The sequence below is a fragment of the Hibiscus syriacus genome, unplaced genomic scaffold (assembly GCF_006381635.1).
Source record: "Hibiscus syriacus cultivar Baekdansim isolate YM2019G1 unplaced genomic scaffold, ASM638163v2 tig00112491_pilon, whole genome shotgun sequence".
Classification (NCBI taxonomy): domain Eukaryota; kingdom Viridiplantae; phylum Streptophyta; class Magnoliopsida; order Malvales; family Malvaceae; genus Hibiscus; species Hibiscus syriacus.
The window spans coordinates 805315-827628 of NW_024063344.1; the positions used below are offsets into that span (position 1 = coordinate 805315).

General features: G+C 34.7%; 4 protein-coding genes, 1 long non-coding RNA gene and 1 pseudogene across 9 annotated transcripts in view; 3 read left to right on the plus strand and 3 right to left on the minus strand.

Annotated features, from left to right (window-relative positions):
- LOC120180229 lies at positions 1-1712 on the plus strand. 5 transcript variants are annotated; one of them, XM_039185608.1, is made up of 3 exons: positions 1-281; positions 321-1314; positions 1494-1712. In XM_039185608.1, the coding sequence occupies exons 1-2, from the start codon at positions 164-166 to the stop codon at positions 1298-1300; spliced, it is 1098 nt and encodes a 365-aa protein (XP_039041539.1). In that variant the 5' UTR covers positions 1-163; the 3' UTR covers positions 1301-1314; positions 1494-1712. The 5 variants fall into 5 exon arrangements, with proteins under 5 accessions (XP_039041539.1, XP_039041542.1, XP_039041538.1 ...); XM_039185611.1 differs by lacking the exon at positions 1494-1712 and having other exon boundaries at positions 321-541; positions 581-1333; XM_039185610.1 differs by lacking the exon at positions 1494-1712 and having other exon boundaries at positions 2-281; positions 321-390; positions 421-1333.
- On the minus strand, positions 1222-20626 carry LOC120180234. The gene is made up of 4 exons (XR_005521673.1): positions 20616-20626; positions 11700-11707; positions 9298-9306; positions 1222-1344 (listed from the first exon to the last, which is right to left on the minus strand). It is a non-coding gene; the product is annotated as an uncharacterized LOC120180234 (long non-coding RNA).
- On the plus strand, positions 2073-6596 carry LOC120180228 (annotated as a pseudogene).
- On the minus strand, positions 13316-14150 carry LOC120180231 (peptidyl-prolyl cis-trans isomerase-like 4). Its single transcript, XM_039185612.1, is given in 2 exon segments — positions 13316-13900; positions 13903-14150. Coding segments are annotated over 2 exon segments (729 nt in total). The 5' UTR covers positions 14054-14150; the 3' UTR covers positions 13316-13322.
- Positions 13900-15829, minus strand: LOC120180232 (zinc finger CCCH domain-containing protein 25-like). Its single transcript, XM_039185614.1, has 5 exons — positions 15603-15829; positions 15380-15489; positions 15109-15284; positions 14953-15034; positions 13900-13978 (listed from the first exon to the last, which is right to left on the minus strand). The coding sequence occupies exons 1-4, from the start codon at positions 15635-15637 to the stop codon at positions 15032-15034; spliced, it is 324 nt and encodes a 107-aa protein (XP_039041545.1). The 5' UTR covers positions 15638-15829; the 3' UTR covers positions 13900-13978; positions 14953-15031.
- The window catches only part of LOC120180233 (villin-1-like), a 15511-nt gene continuing 10354 nt past the window's right edge, over positions 17158-22314 (plus strand). Inside the window, 15 exon segments of the mRNA XM_039185615.1 lie at positions 17158-17253; positions 17330-17418; positions 17506-17605; positions 17728-17796; positions 18248-18484; positions 18766-18903; positions 18906-18945; positions 19016-19023; positions 19025-19146; positions 19461-19626; positions 20179-20329; positions 20464-20549; positions 20641-20706; positions 20708-20797; positions 22205-22273. Of these exon segments, the coding sequence (XP_039041546.1) occupies positions 17363-17418; positions 17506-17605; positions 17728-17796; positions 18248-18484; positions 18766-18903; positions 18906-18945; positions 19016-19023; positions 19025-19146; positions 19461-19626; positions 20179-20329; positions 20464-20549; positions 20641-20706; positions 20708-20797; positions 22205-22273 (1398 nt within the window). The 5' untranslated portion in view covers positions 17158-17253; positions 17330-17362.

A 22314-nucleotide genomic window follows, 5' to 3' on the forward strand; every position in this document is an offset into this window, starting at 1 on the left:
TCCCCCCACTCTTACAATACCATCTTCCTTTTCATCATTCCCTCCAACACCTCCCTCTATGTTAGCAACGCAATTGACTGCTTGATGGCCTGAAAACTACATCCAGAAAGCTACCTCCCCCAGCTCAAGATTAGCTATCAAACTTGTCTCAGTGTGTTTATCAATGGCGAAAACCAATATAGGGTCATTCTTCAACAAGTTCCTTTCTCTCTTCATCCTTCTTCTCCACCTTGGCTGCTTCGTTTTCAACGCCGCCCAAAAGCCAACCAAGAAACGCAAATCCTTACCTCTTTCTCCTAATTCTCACAAGCACCGCAAACCTCTTTCCTCCACCTGGACTTTCCTCAAACGCTTTTTTTCTTCTACTTCTAAAGCCAACTGCAAATACGCCATCCAAACGCACTCAGCAACCACCCCGGTGTTAACCTCTGCAAGAAACTCCCAACAATCGCTTGTTTCCATGGTTATCCCGCCTGAAACTCATTTATCGGATTCAGAAACCGCTCATCAAATACAATCCGGGTCTTGTCCAGAATCCGACATCTCATCGGAGTGCCCGTTTTTCCCTCTACGTAATGATATCTTTCCATGCACAGCTTGCGGTGAGATTTTCCAGAAACCCCATTTTCTCGAACAACACCAAGCGACCAAGCACGCCGTGTCCCAACTCACTGATGGGGATTCAGGCAACAACATTGTTCGGATCATATTTAAAACCGGTTGGACCGACAAAGTTAAGAACCCTGAAATCCACCATATTTTGAAGATCCATAACAGTTCAAAGATTCTGACGAGGTTCGAAGAATACAGAGAGCTGGTCAAAGCGAAAGCCGCGAGGAACGGTGCGATAGGGAGGCGAGACGAGAGGTGCATAGCTGATGGGAACGAGCTGTTGAGATTTAACTGCTCAACTTTCATGTGTGATTTGGGACTTAACGGGAGTTCAAGCATTTGTACTCAACAGTACTGCAACGCTTGTGGGATAATTAAGTCTGGTTTTTCACCAAAAATGGATGGAATCTCGACGCTATCCACGAGCTGGAGAGCGCACATGGCGATCCCCGAGGATGTAGAGGAAGAATTCAAGTTCATGAACGTGAAACGGGCCATGCTTGTCTGTCGGGTCGTGGCGGGCCGGGTTGGATCAGAAGGGGAAGAAATAGACAAGGAAGCCGGTGGGTTTGATTCGGTGATCGGAAGGGGAGGGAATGGGGCATATGCCAAGCTTGATGATGAAGAGTTGTTGGTCTTCAATCCAAGGGCGGTGCTGCCTTGCTTTATCATTGTGTACACTGTTTAAGTGTGAGGTCGTATGTATGTAATCTTTTCTGCACTTATTATTTTCTCACCCTTGATTTTCCTTTTTTTATATATATAGTTTTTAATCTTATTTAATTACTCAGGAACTGGGGGATACTATAGTGAGGATTTTGTGAGATGCGGTGATGTTTTGTTGGTTAATTTATAGTGTGTGTGTGTTTGGTTTTTTACAGGTTTTTGTACCTTTGTGCCTGTGAGGCTGTGACCAAAAGAAACGAGTTACAGCTAAAATTAAGCATATGATCATGGTGATTGCTGTGATGCTTTGATAGGTTACGTGTGCTGTGTTAAACTAGGTTCCTCGTGTAAATCATGTGTTTGAATAAGAGATTATTTATATTTACGTAGCTTGGCATCATGGGGTAGTGATGCTGAGCAAAATAAATATGGAACCAAAGTTCTAATTTTTAATTTATGAAATATTATCTCAATAATCACACTTTATGGTTTCATGAGTTTTGCAGTAAAAAAATCAATTTTTGAAGGGCATTCCAGTTCAAGGAATACTATTTACATCGTAATATTCATTTTGTTTTCCAGTTGAATATTGGAAAATGGACGATGTGCAAATATCACGTTCTCAAACACTCCATAAAAAGAATTCCATTTTAATTGTTCATTGTATCATTCATTTTGTTTTGCTGATTCTATTTATAAATCTAACTGTAAATAAAAAAAAAAAAACTTGATAAACAAATGGTGATTATGTGCTTTCAATCATTGAGTTTGGCAGAAACAACCGGGGTCGAGCTATGGAAACTCTAAGCACACCTCTTCTGTCTCTTCAACGTTGCTCAGCTCCCCCAACTGTCAATAACGACCACGACCACCCTGTGTTTTTACATATCAAGCGGTGCACCAATTCAAGCCAACTCAAACAAATCCATGCCCAAATGCTCCGCACTGGACTTCTGTTTGACCCATTCTCCTCTAGCAAACTGTTTGCAGCCTCCGTTTTGTTGCCTTTTTGGAGCTTGGATTATGCTCGTAAAGTGTTCGGTCAAATTCCCAAACCGAATCTTTACACATGGAATACCCTCATTCGGGTTTATGCTTCAAGCCCTGAACCTCTCGAAGGAATTTTGATCTTTCTAAGGATGGTTAGTGAGAGTCCTTATACCCCAATAAATTCACTCTTCCCTTTGTGATCAAGGCTGCTGCGGAGATTTTTGGTTTATGTGTTGGACAAACTCTTCATGGGATGGTGATTAAGGCCTCGCTAGGGGCGGATGTTTTTATTTCAAATTCGTTGATACATTTGTATATTTCGTGTGGAGATTTGGATTCAGCTTATAGGGTGTTTATGATGGTTGGTGAAAAAGATGTGTCGTGGAATTCAATGATCACTGGTTTGGCACAAGGGGTTGTGCTGAAAAGGTTTTGCAGATGTTTCAAAAAATGGAAGAAGAAAATGTGAAGCCAAAGACGTGAAAATGGTGGGTGTTTATCAGCTTGCACAAGAAGCTGGACTTGGAGTTTGGGAGATGGGTGTGTTCGTATATTGAAAGATATTGAAAGTGTGCGAACTTGAGTTCGAATAATGCAATGCTAGATATGTATGCAAAATGCGGAAGTCTTGAAGGTGCAAAAAGATTGTTTGATATGATGAAGGAGAAGGATATTGTCACATGGATGGCTATGCTTGATGGTTATGCTAAATTCGGAGCATATGACGAAGCAAGACAAGTTCTTGATTCCATGCCTAGGCAAGATATCGCTGCATGGATTGCCCTTTTATCTGGCTATGAACAGAATAGAAAGTCAAAGGACGCTTTGTCCATATATCATGAATTGCAACAAAGCAAAATTGCTAAACCTGATAAAATCACTCTTGTTAGCACTCTATCAGCTTGTTCTCAGTTAAGAGCAATGGAAGTAGGTGATTGTATCTATGCATATATCAAAAAGAAGGGAATTATGTTAAATTGTCATCTTACAACCTCGCTCATTGATATGTATGCCAAATGTGAGATATAAGAAGGCCCTTGAGGTATTTATTCTGTGGAGACGAGAGATGTATTTGTTTGGAGTGCCATTATTGCAGGTTTGGCGATGCATGGACAAGGGAAAGCTGCAACAGATTTGTTCTCTAGGATGCAAGAAACTAAGATCAGGCCCAATTCTGTGACCTTTACCAATGTGTTATGTGCTTGTAGCCATGCAGAGTTGGTAAAGGAGGGCAAAACCTTTCTTGATATGATGGAACCAGTTTATGGTATTGTGCCTGAGATCCAGCACTATTCTTGCATGGTTGATATACTCGGTCATGCAGGCCTGTTGGAAGAAGCTGTTGAATTCATTGAGAAAATGCCAATACTCCCTACTGATTCTGTATGGGGAGCTCTGCCTGGGGATTGTCAAATTCATGGAAATTTTGAGCTTGCTGAACTGGCTTGTAGCCGTTGCTTGCTGGATCCTGAAAATAATGGAGCATATATTCTTTTAGCTAATGCTAATGTATATGCCAAAACTGGGAAATGGGATGGTGTTGCTAGATTAAGGAAGCACATGAGAGTGACTGGACTAAAGAAAGAACAAGGTTGTAGCAGAATTGAGGTCAATGGAGTCATTCACGAATTTCTGGCAGGAGGTAACTATCATCCTCTTTCCAAGGAGATATACTCAAAATTGGATGAGATTGTGGCGAGATTAAAATCAGCTGGTTATATACCCAGCAAAACCCACCTTCTGCAACTTATTGAAGAAGATGACATGCAAGAGCATGCTCTTAATCTTCATAGTTAGAAGTTAGCAATTGCCTTTGGATTACTTTACGTGGAAGCGTGTAACACCCTCTACCCATATACATACCTGTATATAAGTCAAAGATGTCACATCAGTTATACGAAAAATTTACTATTTGAATATCGATAAAATTTTGTTTCTTTAAAATTTCAAAAATGCATTTCTTTATTTTAAAACTAAAAATTTCATAAAATCATAATTTTTATTTAAATGTAAAAATTAAAACCGATTTAGATAACATTTAGACAATTCTATATTATAATGTATTGTAAATCAAAGCTGTCAGAAAACTGCTTGATTTGAAAATAGTTTATATCATAAATAATTTCGATTTAAATAACTAATATTCATAACTTAAACAAAAATATCTCAACAGACTCGAATCAGAGCATCTAGAAACTTCTTTAATTACATGCCACTACCAAATAATTTAACAGACAAGATGTTTTTATTTACTGATTCTGGTGACATAAACGATTCTTTAAAAAATGATAACGACGCGCTCCCTATTTTCTCCTCCTAACTTGCACCTATGTGTGAAACACTCACACGCTAAGTTTTTGACTTAGTGAGGCATAAATGAACATAATAAAACATAAAAGCATTTGCTTAAATATTCTAGGAGAAATATGAAATACGGAAAACAATATACATTTCATAAAAATAACATATATTGTTATGCATGGTTCAATTCATATTAACTTATTTAAATAGCCCAACGCATATCACTGAAAACTCAATGTATGTGAGTACTTTGAGGTTGTGCATTGTAATTGCAGTCGAAATTGCCGGATAGTATTTACACCGAAGTGCCACGTAGAATATGCACCGAAGTGCCATATAGATTTGTCCTGAAGGACCACATAGATTTGTCCTGAAGGACCACGTAGAATTGTCCCGAACAACCAGATAGAATTGTCCCCAAGGACCGCATAAAATCCCTCGACTCTTGGCATGCCAATGATACCTCTAATCCTCTTAGCACATACTTTGAGCTTTAACCATATAAGTATTTCGCATAGCATTATTCAAATGATCATTTATTTACATAGAACACATATAATAACGAAATCAAAACAGTGCTTCTCAAATACAATTTAGGTAAAACCATAAAATTTAACATAAATAACTATCAAAATTCTATTTTAGTTAAAAATCATTGGAAGTTGACTCATCACAAGTCTTATTCCTTTGTATTAATACATTAAAGTAGTGTGCACTCACCTTTGCCTCACTCAAGTCCTAATAAGAAATCCTTTTCACTTTTGCCCAATCTCTTTATTACGTCGATTCGTTCGGTACTTGCTTCCAATCGAAATCTACACGTTAACATGACAATGAATATCGGAGCTCAATTAATTGTTAACAAATCAGCATTTACATAAACTAAATGAAACACCTAATTCACAATTTTAGGTTGAACAATATCGATACTCTACACCCAATACTAATACTCTCTTTCGATGGTACCGATACCTACCTCAGTATCGATACCCAAATTGCATTCTGGAATTTCCTCTTCAATTACAGTAACAGTACCTTACTATTGGTATCGATACCCCCAGTATCGATACTACTCCTTTAGTATCGATTTTGTTCATCTGATTCATATAGTATCAATATTATTCTTCCAGTACCGATACCCTTGCCTAAAATTCACTTATTTCATTTCGAATTTGACCCAAAACTCATCTAAATCTCATACTTCTAACTCCATTCATGCCCTTAAACTCAATAACACTTATCACAACCAACTTACATCAATTAAATTCCCTTTATCATCCAAAATTTTCACTAGAACACTTAAAACTAAAAATCACACTCATTCTTCAAACATGTTACCAATCATTTCTAATACTTCAAACACCTTATTTAGACCTTTGACAAGTCAAATATATCTTTAAAATTCAAATACAAATAAATTTTCATCAATTCCCTTAAAAAACCATTTTACCAAATCACCATTAACTCATCAATCTCATAGCTTCTAATTATATTTAAGCTTTCTTAAGCTTCTATACCACCCACAAATTCAAAACCAAATAAAAAATGAAATAAACAACCAACTTCAAATTTACTCACCTTAGCAATGAAGTTCACGGTGGAAAAGAAGAAGAAAAGATGAAGAGAATTCTCTAGGTTTTTCTTTTCCTTTCATTTTTTCCATCGCATGTTATATATAAACATAAAATTGAATTTTAAATTCATTTCATGCCAAAAACCAATTTGATCTTCCATCCTTCAATCTTTGATAATATATCCTAAAGAAAAATTCAACATCAATCCTTGAACATTTCAATTTATCAAAATCAAACTGCTAAATTTTGAATTCTTACACTTTAGTCACAGACCTGATGTTTGGGGTATTACAAAGCGTCTCAGCCTATCCGAATTATAAAGAATTTTCATGTTTGTGGGGACTGCCATTCAATTGCTAAGCTTATATCAAGACTTTATAATAGAGAGATATACTGAAAGATCTATTCCACCATTTTAGCAGAGGAAATTGTTCTTGCAAGGATTATTGGTGAATGGTATAGAACATCATCCTACATAAATTACTCAAACATCTTGCAAGTGCATTGTAACACCCTTAACTCATATCCGACCCGAATACAAGTCCGAGGTGTCACATTGACTTTTCAAATCTTTGACTCTTATAGAAAATCCCGGGAATTTTTAAAACTTTCATTAAAACGAAATACATTAATTTACATAAGACCATAAAATACAAAATCGATCAGAGTATTCGTAATTAACACTTATTACATACCAACACTCTATACATAATCAAGTACATACTTTGTCAATTTACTTCTGATCTGATCTCTTTTGTAGTATTGCTGCCTGTGCTACTTCTATTTCCACTCTTCCTGATTCTTGGTACCTACGTGTAAATCACTTACACGCTAAGTCATAGACTTAGTGAGGCAATAAATGAATATGCAACGATAAACTTATGAATGTTCATACTTACCATTGGATAATGACATTTCAATGTGCATTTATTTATCACATGATAACATATATAATCATATAATGCACATACGAAACTTACCTTCTTGTATCACTTTCACTGTAAATCGGTATTTCAATTGCATTGCCCATGTATCTTATTGAGATTAGAGGTATGTGAGTGCATTGAGGTTGTGCATTAATGCTGTCACCACAGCTCGTATCTATTCCCTCATGGGGCACCGAACCTTAGTTCAGTATTCGTCCCATAGGACTCCTACATCCCGAAGGACTACGTCCCGAAGGACTACATCCCGAAGGACTACATCCCGAAGGACTACATCCCGAATGACTATTATACCCTCGACTCTTGGCATGCCAATTACACCTATAATTCTCATATCGTATACTATGGGCATTATTCTTATATTTCATATGTTCATGTACTCATGTCATTTCTTTTGTGATCATGTAGCTCATGTCATTTCTCTTGTGATCATGTAGCTCATGTCACTTCATATCATGTTCTCATATCACAGGTCATATTACATATCATATCACATAGCATATCACATGAACATATATATATCTTATGCATGTATCACAATAATTATCATGTATGCATGTTCACAACTACTGTATTATAAAAATCAACATAGGGATTAAACTTATCACAAGTCTTATTCCATTATAATATACATATAGTATGCACTTACCTTAGCTTTGCTTTGTTTCGATTCTAATCCTTTGATCGTTCCGGAATAAGCTTACTTTTAGTATCTACATAATCGCACATGGATCTATATCAGTATTATAATTAATATACTCTAATGATTCACTCTTTAGACTAAGAGAAAAGTCATTTTCATCTTTTAATGAAGGTATGCATCGATGCACTATTGATGCATCGGTGCATCAAAGGTATTCGATGTAGTATTATTGCTGGGATGCATCGATGCACTCCTTATGCATCGATGCACCAATTGCATTCGATGTTTCATTATTAATGGGATGCATCGATGCACTACTTATGCATCGATGCATGAATTGCATTCGATGTCTTTATTTTAAAAGAGTGCATCGATGCACTACCAATGCATCGGTGCACATTCAAATAATTTCTGGGTTTTAACCTTGATGCATCGATGCACCATGAATGTGCATCGGTGCACTCTGCCCAGAATCCTCTTTTTGAACCCGAAAGTTCATTCATTTGGATTAAATCCTTCATGTTTAATCCCCTTTTTCATTCTTAACTCTAGTACACATCCTTAAACCAATTTATACTCATTTATTTCATCTTAAACCTCCAAATCCTATCCTTCATATGTAATTCAATAATTACATCGATTTTCAACATGTTTGAATTCCACTTTTAATACTTCGTATGTCTTAACTAGATTGATGACAAGTCAAATTTAACTTTCAATTCTAGTTATAAACTCTAATCCAAGATTTCATTTAAGAACTTCACATCTTAAATCTCTCCTAACTCCATCATCCTTTGATGTTAAGATAACTTAAGCTTTACTTAAGCTTAGTTATCATCTAATAATCAAAACCCAATATTAAATTTAACAAGAAACTCAATAATCAGAAATCTTACCTTTGCTTTGGTTCACACGTACAAGGAAGAAAGAAGAAGAAGATAAGTCTGGAAGCCTTTGGTTCTCTCCTTTTCAACCCACTTGTATTCATATATATCCTTATCCCTTGTTTAATTAATTGATCCTTGCAATGACTCTTTTGCCCTTCCATTCCTACTTCATTTCAATTCAATCCTACACAATCATTTACATATATATCTTTATACTATTCATTCATTCTATTTTAATCACCAAAATTTGAAACTTTTCAATTTAGTCACTAACCCGGTATTGAGGATGTTACAATTCTCTCTCTCTTAAGAAAATTCGTCCTCAAATTTTCATTATGTAAAGAGGTAGGGATACTTAATCCCCATGTCCTCTTCACGTTCCCATGTTGCTTCCTCTATTTTGTGATTTCTCCACAAGACTTTAACCAATGGAATAGTCTTGTTCCTTAATTGCTTGACTTCATGAGCTAATATTTGAACAGGTTCTTCCTCATAAGTTAAATCTGGTCGAATCTCAATTTCTTCAGTAGTCACAACGTGAGATGGATCAGATCTATATTTCCTAAGCATTGAGACATGAAAAACATTGTGTATCTTTTCCATTTCAGGTGGCAAAACTAGCTGATATGCTACTGATCCTACCCTCCTAGTAATCTCATAAGGTCCAATGAACCGAGGACTCAACTTTCCTTTACGTCCAAACCTCAATATTTTCTTCCACGGAGACACTTTCAAGAACACTTTATCTCCGACTTGAAATTCAATTTCTTTCCTTTTTAAATTGGCATACGATTTCTGTCTATCAGCTGCAGTTTTTAGATTATTCTGAATTACTTGAACTTTCTCTTCCGTATTCTGAATCAACTCAGGACCAATAACTTCTCGATCTTTAAGTTCATACCAGTTCAAGGGCGTACGATATTTTATTCCGTAAAGAGCTTCATAGGGAGCCATTTTGATGCTTGACTGATAACTATTGTTGTATGCAAATTCAGCAAGTGGTAAATATTTTTCCCATGATCCTTTGAATTCAATGATACTCGCTCTAAGCATATCCTCCAGAATTTGGATAGTTCGCTCTGATTGACCATCAGTTTGAGGATGAAACGTTGTACTGAAGTTTAACCGAGTTCCCAATGCTCCATGTAATGACTTCCAAAACCGTGATGTAAATCTAGGATCCCGATCAGAAACTATGGAAATAGGTATACCATGCTGTTAGGATTTTCGGAAGCTCGAATCGACAACCGAAACGGTTTGCAAAGAGGGGTCGGAATGGTTTTGTGTTTAGGGAGTAAGGAGATTGAAAGATAGAAAATTGCACAGCGATTTAGAGTGGTTCGACTTTATCAACCAAAGTCTACATCCACTACCTTAGCTCATCACCAAGGATTTTCCAACAAATTCACTAATTTGTTCTTTCTTTTGAGGACAAAGAGATAACCTTACAACTCCCTAGTTTTTCCGGGCTAAACTAGAACCTTTCCCTAGCTTTTACACGGGCTAAGCTAGAACCTTTTCCTAGCTTTTACACGGGCTAAGCTAGAACCTTTCCCCTTTACAAAAGGATAATAAGTGTAAACAAGAAAACCTCTCTAAGGTAGGTGTTTACAAGATTGAGCTCACAAGAACAAAATATTTACAAGAGAAAGATGAAATAAGATTGAAAAACTCTTCTCTTGTGTTTGATTGCTTGGATAGTTGTTCTCTTTCTTCTTCAAGTGTCCTCAGCTTGTATTTATAGCTTGGAATGAGTTTGAAGTCGTATCTAGCCGTTGGGGATGTTTTGGAGCCGTTTGAGAATGATTTTTCTACTCAAAAAGGCTGTCCAGAATGAGGGGGAATCGGTACCCCTTCATAGGGAATCGATACTCCTTCATAATATTCAAATATTATGACCGTTGGGCTGATGAACAGTGAGGGAATCGGTACCCCCTTGGGGGGAATCGGTTCTCCTTTTACAAACTGGAATTTTTGAGCCTCGGGTTACATCCCGAAGGACTACGTCCCGAAGGACTACATCCCGAAGGACTACGTCCCGAAGGACTACATCCTGAAGGACTATTATACCCTCGACTCTTGGCATGCCAATTACACCTATAATTCTCATATCGTATACTATGGGCATTATTCTTATATTTCATATGTTCATGTACTCATGTCATTTCTCTTGCGATCATGTAGCTCATGTCATTTCTCTTGTGATCATGTAGCTCATGTCACTTCATATCATGTTCTCATATCACAGGTCATATTACATATCATATCACATAGCATATCACATGAACATATATATATCTTATGCATGTATCACAATAATTATCATGTATGCATGTTCACAACTACTGTATTATAAAAATCAACATAGGGATTAGACTTATCACAAGTCTTATTCCATTATAATATACATATAGTATGCACTTACCTTAGCTTTGCTTTGTTTCGATTCTAATCCTTTGATCGTTCCGGAATAAGCTTACTTTTAGTATCTACATAATCGCACATGGATCTATATCAGTATTATAACTAATATACTTTAATGATTCACTCTTTAGACTAAGAGAAAAGTCAATTTCATCTTTTAATGAAGGTATGCATCGATGCACTACTGATGCATCGGTGCATCAAAGGTATTCGATGTAGTATTATTGCTGGGATGCATCGATGCACTCCTTATGCATCGATGCACCAATTGCATTCGATGTTTCATTATTAATGGGATGCATCGATGCACTACTTATGCATCGATGCATGAATTGCATTCGATGTCTTTATTTTAAAAGAGTGCATCGATGCACTACCAATGCATCGGTGCACATTCAAATAATTTATGGGTTTTAACCTTGATGCATCGATGCACCATGAATGTGCATCGGTGCACTCTGCCCAGAATCCTCTTTTTGAACCCGAAAGTTCATTCATTTGGATTAAATCCTTCATGTTTAATCCCCTTTTTCATTCTTAACTCTAGTACACATCCTTAAACCAATTTATACTCATTTATTTCATCTTAAACCTCCAAATCCTATCCTTCATATGTAATTCAATAATTACATCGATTTTCAACATGTTTGAATTCCACTTTTAATACTTCGTATGTCTTAACTAGATTGATGACAAGTCAAATTTAACTTTCAATTCTAGTTATAAACTCTAATCCAAGATTTCGTTTAAGAACTTCACATCTTAAATCTCTCCTAACTCCATCATCCTTTGATGTTAAGATAACTTAAGCTTTACTTAAGCTTAGTTATCATCTAATAATCAAAACCCAATATTAAATTTAACAAGAAACTCAATAATCAGAAATCTTACATTTGCTTTGGTTCACGCGTACAAGGAAGAAAGAAGAAGAAGATAAGTCTGGAAGCCTTTGGTTCTCTCCTTTTCAACCCACTTGTATTCATATATATCCTTATCCCTTGTTTAATTAATTGATCCTTGCAATGACTCTTTTGCCCTTCCATTCCTACTTCCTTTCAATTCAATCCTACACAATCATTTACATATATATCTTTATACTATTCATTCATTCTATTTTAATCACCAAAATTTGAAACTTTTCAATTTAGTCACTAACCCGGTATTGAGGATGTTACATGCATAGTAATGGCTGTCATAGATCTCCAAGAATTTCAACTTTAGAATTTACATGCCACTCTATTTACCGCTTAAAGTGAGCATATCTACTTCTTATTCATATTTTATCTTAGTACTACGACTTGATCATCAATCAGTCTGTTCATCCTGATATGGTTAGGTATTTTTGTATCAATCACCTTATGTTTTGCTTTTGCTACTTTCTTTGAGAAATAATTAACTAACACCAACACACCACCACACCACCACTTTGATATAATCACTAACAGGTCTTCTGGGTCAGTCTCACATCAACGATCTTCACATTCCACTTTTGAGCATCTTGGAGATACAAAACAGTCAGGCTGGTTGCTTCATCTCATTTTGTTTCAAAGTAGATTTTCTTTTCAATATTTTGTTGCTTGTGTTAGTTTACCTGTCGCACTGGAATGCACATAGATTGCTTTTGCAATATAGAATATATCTACTTCTGTCTATAAAGAACAAGCTTCCCTGTTCTTATGATTGAGAGGAAACTGTGTTCGATTCAGTTTTATTTCTTGCTTTTCACTTAGATTTGAGCCAGCCTTATAGTTTTCCAAACCAAAGCAAGTGCTTTAACACGTATTTCAAAATCTGAGCTTCTTGAGTGAATTGTAATGTTCTGTTTGACCTTATAACTGCAAGCGATATTGGAGACTTAAGGAACTGAAGTGAAAGAAACTGGTAGGTGAGTTATCATTTAAAACTAAAAAACTTCATTTTTAAGTATGTTTACATCTCCTGGTTAGCCAGTACTAAACGATTCTCATTAGCTAGCAATTCTTTTGGCGTGCAATGATCTCTATCAATAAGCACCCCCACAAGACTACAAATCATGTTGCACATGTAGGAAAGGTAAGAACATGAATAATCAGCCGTGGTGAATATACATCATAAAAACATCACCAAATTGAATCACCGATGAAACAAGAAATCATCTCAAAATAATAATTGCTTTTATCGCCCATGAAACATTTTTGTTGAAAGCAGATATTAGTAACAATTCTTAGGATAAAATGAGAGATGCACCTTGAACTGTACAAGAAAAGGTTAAACACATCCCAGCACGTAAAACCGTTCTTATTTATCTGACTTGATCTTCATGATAAGATCTCTCTCCATGTCGATGGGAGGATGAATTCCTGTTGTAGCCTGACCGTTTCTCAGCACCTCTCTTATCACGATCTTCTCTTGGATAGGATTCTGATTCATTCCTTAAGGATCTTTTTTCTCCTCTCCTGTCGCGATCTCCATTAGGCCTTGGCTCAAACTCATCATCATCATGACCTTTTGATCTATTTTCATCCCTCTTATCTTCTTTTAACCTAGGCCCATATTCACCATCATCGCCATGCCTTCTTGATCTCTTTTCATCCTTCCTATGATGATCTTCTGCTGAACATGGCTCAAAGTCGCCATCATTGTGCCTTCTAGATCTTTTTTCTTCCCTTTTGCCCGGATCATCATCATTTTGTTGTCTTGATCTCCTATCTTCACCACCATTATAATCTTCTCTCGATGTTGGTCCAACATCATTATTATTGTACCTTCTAGATCTCTTTCCGTCTCTCCCATCACTTTTCTCTGAGGCCTTCTCATTGCCCCTTGCTGATCGAAAACCTTCTTGAACTGCTCCCTTCTGCATGCCAAAACTTTTTTTCTCTTTTTTGAACCCTCAAATTTGTCATTTCCCCATCTCGAGCTTTTATCTTGAGGGCCCCAACCGGTGTTTGCAGCTCTCTGGGCACAAAACGGAGAAATATATAAATAGCAGAAACATAAAAGACTGTGCATAAGCACAGAGCTTCGATACATCAAGTATCAACTACACAATACATGACATGTATAAAACTTAGCCTAAAAAAGATGGAGAAAAATAGCCAAAACTGAAGAATAACAGAAGAAAACATTTTCTTTTTCCCAAATTATATAAAATAAAATAAAAAACTACAAAATTAACAGAGCATTGCACGACTAATCTATGCAGCTAGGACTCTTCATTGTTCTTCAAGTATCTCTGTTCAACAGATGCATATGGGGATACGACCTTCAAGGGTTCTCCAAATAAGAGAAAACTTGGAAAATTCTAACCATACCCATGTTGGTTACTCGCACGATATTTGATTCTCACACTTGAGACCAAGTATAATAGCAATTAATTGGACAACAGCATCATTGCATTAGGATGGGAAATAATTGACATATGGTAGCAAAGTCTATTAGCATATCACCATGAAAATTTAATGATTTATGATCTATGTGCTGAGATCCATAGAAGAAAAGAACAAAACCATTACTTCATTCAACTCAAATTTAAAATAGCGCATAGTTAATTTGTTTGAAACAATGACATAATTTAATCCATTTAGTTTATTATAAAACATATAGACTACTGAATAAACAAAATTACTATCTAGCATGAGCAACAGGGCCGGCCCTGGGAATAGGCCAGGGGGCGACAGCCTAGGGCCCCAAGCTTGGAGGGCCCATTTTTAAAATTATTTTTAAGTTTAATAATTAAAAAATATTTTTAAACATACTTTTTTTATTTCAAATACTTTAAAATATGGTAATTTAGTAGGCCTTAATAATTAAAAAATATTTTTAAATATTATTTTTTATTTAAAAAACTCGAAAATATGATAATTCAGTAGTCCCCATTTTAAATGATGGGAGAAATCTAAGTATGGCACCACTTATCTTCTTGTTCTCACCTTTTGGCCGGTGCTTCCAGGCCTGATGAGCAATGCATTCTTTCAATTCATCTGGACCTTGAATAGTGCCCGTTCGTGATTACTGTGATAAAGCCATCCAAATTAGTTACATCTTACATGTATCAAAAAGCAATGCTAAATGGAAATGAATCTTACTTGCTCATCATGTGAAAATTTACATCCTGCTCCTCGGGTACATTCACCTCTCTGGAAAGCGTAACAAACCCCTCGGGCCTCCCTCTTCTTTTGTTCTTCTTCTTCTTTCTTCTTATACTTTTCAGCATGATCAACCCTTAAAATTCGACCCAAAATCTGTGCCCCGTTAAGGTTATCTTCAATGCCAAAAAGAATACCTTAATTACATCATTTTCTGCATTCTTTATAATATATATCAGATTCGAAAAGTTGAAGAGAGATGAATCCTAACCTACAGCAAGAATTGTACTTCTCTGATCCTCAAACGCAATAAATGCAAAGTCTTTCGATTTCCCCGTACCCTTATCTCTAACAAGATTGACGTCTACAACTTCTCCATATCTGAGAAAAATAAATAAATAAATATTCAAGTCAGATGCTGATGAGGTAAATTTAAACCAGTAAAGAATTTCAAAGTGGGGAGAATAAAATGACACTTGAGAAAGAAAACGTACTGGGCAAACAAGGAGATCACCTTCGGTGAGGTCATACGGGAGACCACCAACAAAGATGTAAGCGGAATCTTTGTACTTGGCGTGCCATGATGCTTCCTCCGATATTCCTACATCTGCTTCTTTTGCGTTGATGTTCTGTAATCGCTTCAATAGCGTTAATGGATTCATGGTTTCCCCTTTTCAACCAAAACCCTAATTTCGAATCTTGAATTTTAGAAAAACGTGGAATTTTGTTTTTATCTCGTTCTGTAGATGGAGTTGATTCTGACCGTTGAGAAGAGACGGTGAAAAAGAGAATTATGCCTAATAAATCAATTTTAAAAAATATCAAAATCAAATATTAATTTAAATTTTTTTATTAAATTCATATATTAATGTATATAATAAACTTATATTTGTAATTCGTTTTTTTATATATTTATCATAAATTTTTAATAATATTTTTAATAGATAAAAATATATTTTATTTTTAAATAAAGAGTGTTATATGTCATTAATTTTTATCACTCAAAAAATTTATTTGACAATATATAAAAGAATAAAAGTATGTGTGATCAGATTGTGTACAAATCTATTTGTTATTATATGGTTAAATTAATCTTTTCTTTACCTCAGCACTAACCACTTTGTAGTTGGTCTTCAATATATTTTTTATTACGATTATCTTGTTTGCTGATAAAAACAATAATAAGTAAGGTTTATATCCAATCTAAAACAAACGCGTGAATATATTATTTCTCTTGTTCTTTCTTTGCATATAAAATTGCAGCTTAGGCCAAGCCCACGGCCACGAGCCCACGACGGGTTACCAAACAAGTGATTAGCGCGTCTGTTACTCTCACGATGTATTCGTCTGACTTCACAAACTCAAATCTTTAATTATACTCAATGCATACATTTTAATGATGAGCTGTTTGTTAGATACTCAAATTTATACAAGCAATTTATAAAAATTTAATATTTATAACTAAAATAATTTATCAATTATATTTTAAATTTATTCTTTTATAATATTTTATAATTTATATTATAAATATATTCATAACTGAAATATTTTTTTGTTAGTTTTAATAATAGAAATATGATTAATCAATAATTTTAATTATAATAAAAATATAATTAATAAATCATTTTAGTTATAAATTTATTTTTATAACATTTCATAATTTTTATTATAAATATATTTATGAATAAAATAATCTATTATTACTTTTAATAACAAAAATATATTTAATAAAGTATTTTAATTATAAATGTAATTTTATAACATTTTATAAAATATGCTATAATTACCTGAAAAACATTAAAGAAATGACAAACGGCTTTTTTTCTTACCATTATGATTACAATCTTGAAATCAAAGAGCAGGCGGGAGTGGGAACCAACAGATCGAGAAAGCTAATACTTTTGCAGATGGTGGGTCCCAGGCTAGCTGGACGATAAAGTCAAGCCTCTCTTTCTCCCCTCCCTTTCGGCTTCAGCCATCTTCAACCGGCCAAACCCCCCTCTTTCCCTACATATATATATATATATATATATATATATGGTAATGTCAAATCTTCATATTTAAACTCTAATAAGAATATACTCTTGTTTTCTTGTTTTAGGATTTCTCGAGTTTCTATTCAACTTTCTGTTTGTTCAGCTCCAGGTATGTTTTTCTTTTTGTTTTCGATTTCTTTCTTTTATCAACTTTTCAGTTCTAACGTACAATGCCTGCTTTGCAGATTTGTAATTTTCTTTTCTAGTGACGGGAGATTATGGCTTTTTACAGTAAAGACGTTGATCCAGTATTCCATGGAGCGGGGGCAAAACCGTATGTTCTTTACTTTTAACTGTACAAGTTTTCTTTGTTTTGTTTCTCTATTTTAATATCTGTGTGTGTGTGTGTGTTTCTATTCAGTGGTTTAGAAATCTGGTGTATTGAGAAACTGCGGCTGGTTCCAGTTCCAAAATCTTCGATCGGAAAATTTTACTCTGGAAGTGCATATGTCGTTTTAAGTGTATGTTTTGGCGTTTTATCTCTCTGTCTTTTGGTCAAATTAGTGAAATGGAGTATGTGACAATTGTTTATAGATTCAAACAAGATTTTACATATTTAAATTTTGCTTGTTTTCCGAGACAGACAAGTGTGCTAAAAAGTGGGCCTACACAGCACGACATACATTATTGGCTTGGAAATGATGCAAACGAGGTTATTGATTGTTTCTTCCATACATTATTATTGTCTTTCTTTTCTTGGACGTGATCATGTTCAGGTCTTTTTATTGAATGTTAAACTTAATAGTTTCTTTAACATCAAGAATACTAATGTATTGACAAGAAAATGAATGAATATTCCAAATATTTCCAAATGAAGGAAGTTGTTTGATTATATAACACTCCGATTTGAGCTTTATGATTGAAATGCAATTGAAACATTAAAAAAAGAAAAATATTGAAATTCTTTAGTAAGTTTTTGTTAATTGTATTAATTGTACAAATACACAGTTCAATGATAATTCAATAAAGTGAAACCCAAAATTATCAAGTATAGATGCATTAATCATAATGTATAAGTTTTCGATATAAAGTCTATAAAAATATCTCTCATACGCAGAATTATTTACTGCTGGGTGTTTTGAGATTGGCTTATGTATTGGCAGGTAGACTCAGACTTGGCATCAGACAAAGCGCTGGAACTAGATGCAGCATTAGGGTCTTGTGCCGTTCAGTATAGAGAAGTTCAAGGTCAAGAAACAGAGAAATTTTTATCATATTTTAAACCTTGTATTATTCCAGTTGAAGGAGTATACACTTCACAGCAAGGGACCTTGAATGGGGATACATATCAAGTCACTTTGTTAACATGCAAGGGAGATCATGTTGTTCATGTTAAAGAAGTAAGTTGTATTTTAAAGTTTGAGAAATAATTTGAGATGCTTTAATATTCTCAACATTACAGGTAAAATGAAAGTAAAAAGATACCCTAGATACAAAGACTTTAGAAACAGTTAATAAAAGGTTAATACAAGGTCCAAGTTGATGATAAACATGAACCCGTTATCTAAAATTTTAAAATCAGGTTCTGGTACTGCAATATTTTAATAACTATATTTTGTTTTTCTCAATACTTTTGCTTAATATTAACTAAAAATTTTCATTTGTCGTGTTTGCTGACCAGGTTCCTTTTTCTCGATCATCCCTGAATCACAATGATGTATTCATTCTTGACACTGCATCAAAAATTTACCTCTTTTGTGGTTGCAACTCTAGCATCCAAGAAAGGGCTAAAGCCTTGGAGGTTGTTCAGTATATCAAAGAGAGAATAAGCACACTGGAAAATGTGATGTGGCAACTATAGGTTGGGAATTTCCTTTTAACCCTTCTCCAAGTAAAAGTTATTGCAGTTATTCAATGGTTCCTTGTTGCAGAGGATGGAAAAATTGGTTGGCGACTCCGATGTTGGTGAATTCTGGAGTTTATTTGGTGGTTATGCACCAATTCCCCGGGACTCAGCTTTGGGTGGTCCTCAACATGTTGATAGTCCTGTAATATTATACTGGTGAGTTTGGCTTTTTTCTAATACAAGTTGTATTAGTATTCTGAGACAAGTTTATGTTGCATATGTAAAATTGAATAGATATGGTATACCTGTTGGTGATTACCTCCAATATTTTTATAAATAACTGCTCTTCTCTAGCTGTTCAACTAGTGAGATTATTATTGATTAAATCAACTTATCCTGTTGGTTTCTGGGTGATACCAATCATGTTATGCCTTTTCTCTTTCTTTGTTTTAAAAGTTTTTTTTTGGTTCTTCGTTTAAATGAAATAACTTACCTTTATTGAGTGACAATTTAAGGTCTTCCATTAACAGGATAAATCTTCAGGGTAAACTATCTCAAATTGGAAGTGATTCATTGGACAAAGATATGCTTGAGAAAGACAAGTGTTATATGCTAGATTGCGGTTCTGAAGTTTTTGTCTGGATGGGAAGAACCACCTTAATAACTGAACGAAAGTCATCAATTTCAGCTGCAGAGGTAAGGATTATTTCTTCTGCTTTGTCTGGATGTTCCTAGATCATCTAAGCAGTATTTATAAAACTATCTGCAAGGGGGTGCTCTGCTTGGGAAGTAGAAGGACAATCTCTATTCAAATTACATCTCTTAAGTGATGTTACTCTCATCAGTTCCTTAACTTGTTCACGCATAGCAGCCTTCGGTAAACAAGGCAGCCTCCTACATCACTTTATAGATAATATGTTCCATCTTTCTGTTAAACTTCGATCTTCCGAAATCCACATCCATAGGTTTCTATCTTTTCTGAATTTACAGTCTGTGGTTTTACAAGATTTATTTACAAGAGAGATTGCGAAAAACCCTATTTTTCTCTCAATTTTGGACCGGGCCAAATGGAATTCGGGTCACAATTTCTAAAGTTCTCATTTAGAGAAGTGCCTAATAAGGCATAAAGATATGATAATGTTAGTGAATGTGAGGAGAATCTGTGATATTTAAATGGAAGAATTTGTCCATGCTAGGAGAACCTTAATTGCAATCTTTCTCACTAAATTGCTGCCGATTCTTTTACAGGATTTCCTCAGAAAACAAGACAGGTCAAATGGGACTCATCTAACATTTTTAACTGAGGGATTAGAAACTTCGATTTTTAAATCCTACTTCAACAGTTGGCCTCAAACTGTGGACACCAAGCTGTATGATGAAGGGCGAGAAAAAGTGGCAGGTTTTTACCTATTGCAACAAATTTGTTGGAAATGGATAAAGAAAAAAAGAAACAGGGGACAAAATAAGAGAAAGGAATCAGTTGTACACTGCTTATTTTGTCACTCAAGGGTTTCACTTGTTTTCTTTTTTCAGCAATTTTCAAGCATCAGGGTTATGAAGTGAAGGAGCTTCCTGAAGAGGACACCTGTTCTTATATAAATTGCAGAGGCACACTAAAAGTAGCTTCAATTGCACAAAATAGACTTTTTCCTGAATCGTGGCTTTAAACCTTTACTGTCGCATACTTGTTTTAATTCGATGCTGTATCAGGTTTGGCGAGTAGATGGTCACGAACTGGTTCTAATTCCAGCTCCAGAACAGACTAAACTCTACAGTGGGGGATTGTTATATTGTGCAGTATACATATCCTGGAAATGAAAGGGATGAGAGTTTATTTTATGCATGGCTTGGTCATGGAAGTGTACCGGTAAATTTCATTTTTATTTTTATTTTTTCATTTAAATCTTAGGGGCCGTTTGGTTTGAGAAATGTGGGATTTCCAAGGGAATGAAATCCGCATTCCCTAGTTTGGTTGGCCGGGAATCTCATTCCCGGTAATGTTTTATTATCAATAGTGGATTTTTTTGGGTATATTACCGGGAATGTCATTACCCCTCCCTTAGGTATTGTTGGATTACCGTCGTTTTGGACTAAAATGCCCTTAAAAAATTTTTATTTTTCAAAAATATCATTCTTCTGTCATTGAATAATAAAAATTCTACGAATGTTAAATTACAAATTTATCCTTAAACTATTTTAGATTTACAAAAAAAAATCTATAATTAAAATTTTATATGAAGTTCAGAGGTTAAAATAAAATTTTACCCTTTCATTAAACCTTTTTATATTTTCAATTTTGTAAAAAAATTATATAAATTTTATGAATTTAAATTTTTTAAAGAAAATATATATATATTTTCCAACTTGTTAAAAAAAATAAATATATAATAAGGACAATTTGGTTAAATATACATTCTAATAATTTTTTATTCCTTTAACCAAACACGGTAATCTTACATTCCTGCTAAACCAACCAAACACAAAACACAACATTCCCAGTAATCTTATTCCTTGGTAATCTTTTATTCTCACTGGTAATCTTACATTCCGTGAACCAAACGCACCCTTAAGCTTTTGTCTAGTAAACCTGGATGTGCTTGAGACAGAGTATTACTATCCATCTTGATCCAGCATCCCACATTTGGAATCCTAGACATGTAAAATCTTTCAAAATATCTACAAATAAGTCCACAGTCATGCAAACATATTATTCTTTTTTTTATATATAGAAATCTTGTATGTTTATTTCAATGTCTTCAATGCCAATGTTAGATCAGGATTTTTAATCAATAACAAATCCATGAACAACTAGAAGAGCCTATGTTGAGAATCTTATAGGTGATACCTTGCTTGAAGTGTTAAAGTTTTTGCTCCCCTTACCGGGCAATTATTTGACTAATAAAATATTTATTTGGAAGTATAAAGTATGAACTTTTCCTTGAGCAGCTAAGTTTAGCATGTAAATATTATCATTGTTGAAGTGCAATCATAAACAAAGGCTCTAAATATAATTTCACAACTAAGGCATTAGAGGAATAGAAAAGAAAATATCAGTCAATATTTCTAATTAGAAATTACCATGTTGAATCAATACCAACACGGTTTCTTTACTAAATTGTATTTTCTTGTTTGGACTAAGACCTGCCTCTTAATTTCATGTGATACTATTTTTTACGCAATTATAGCATCCCATGCTGCATTTCAGTTTAACATGTTAGTTTTTAACATTCACTTAATCAGCTTCTCCTTTTTCATTATCTGTTTGTTCTTACAGGAAGATAGAGCTGATGCTATCTTCCATATGGATGCTATTGTTGATTCAGCTAGAGGGGATCCAGTAATGGCAAGTTCTCTTTTTCCTTCTCCAACACTCGTGCAGTTGTT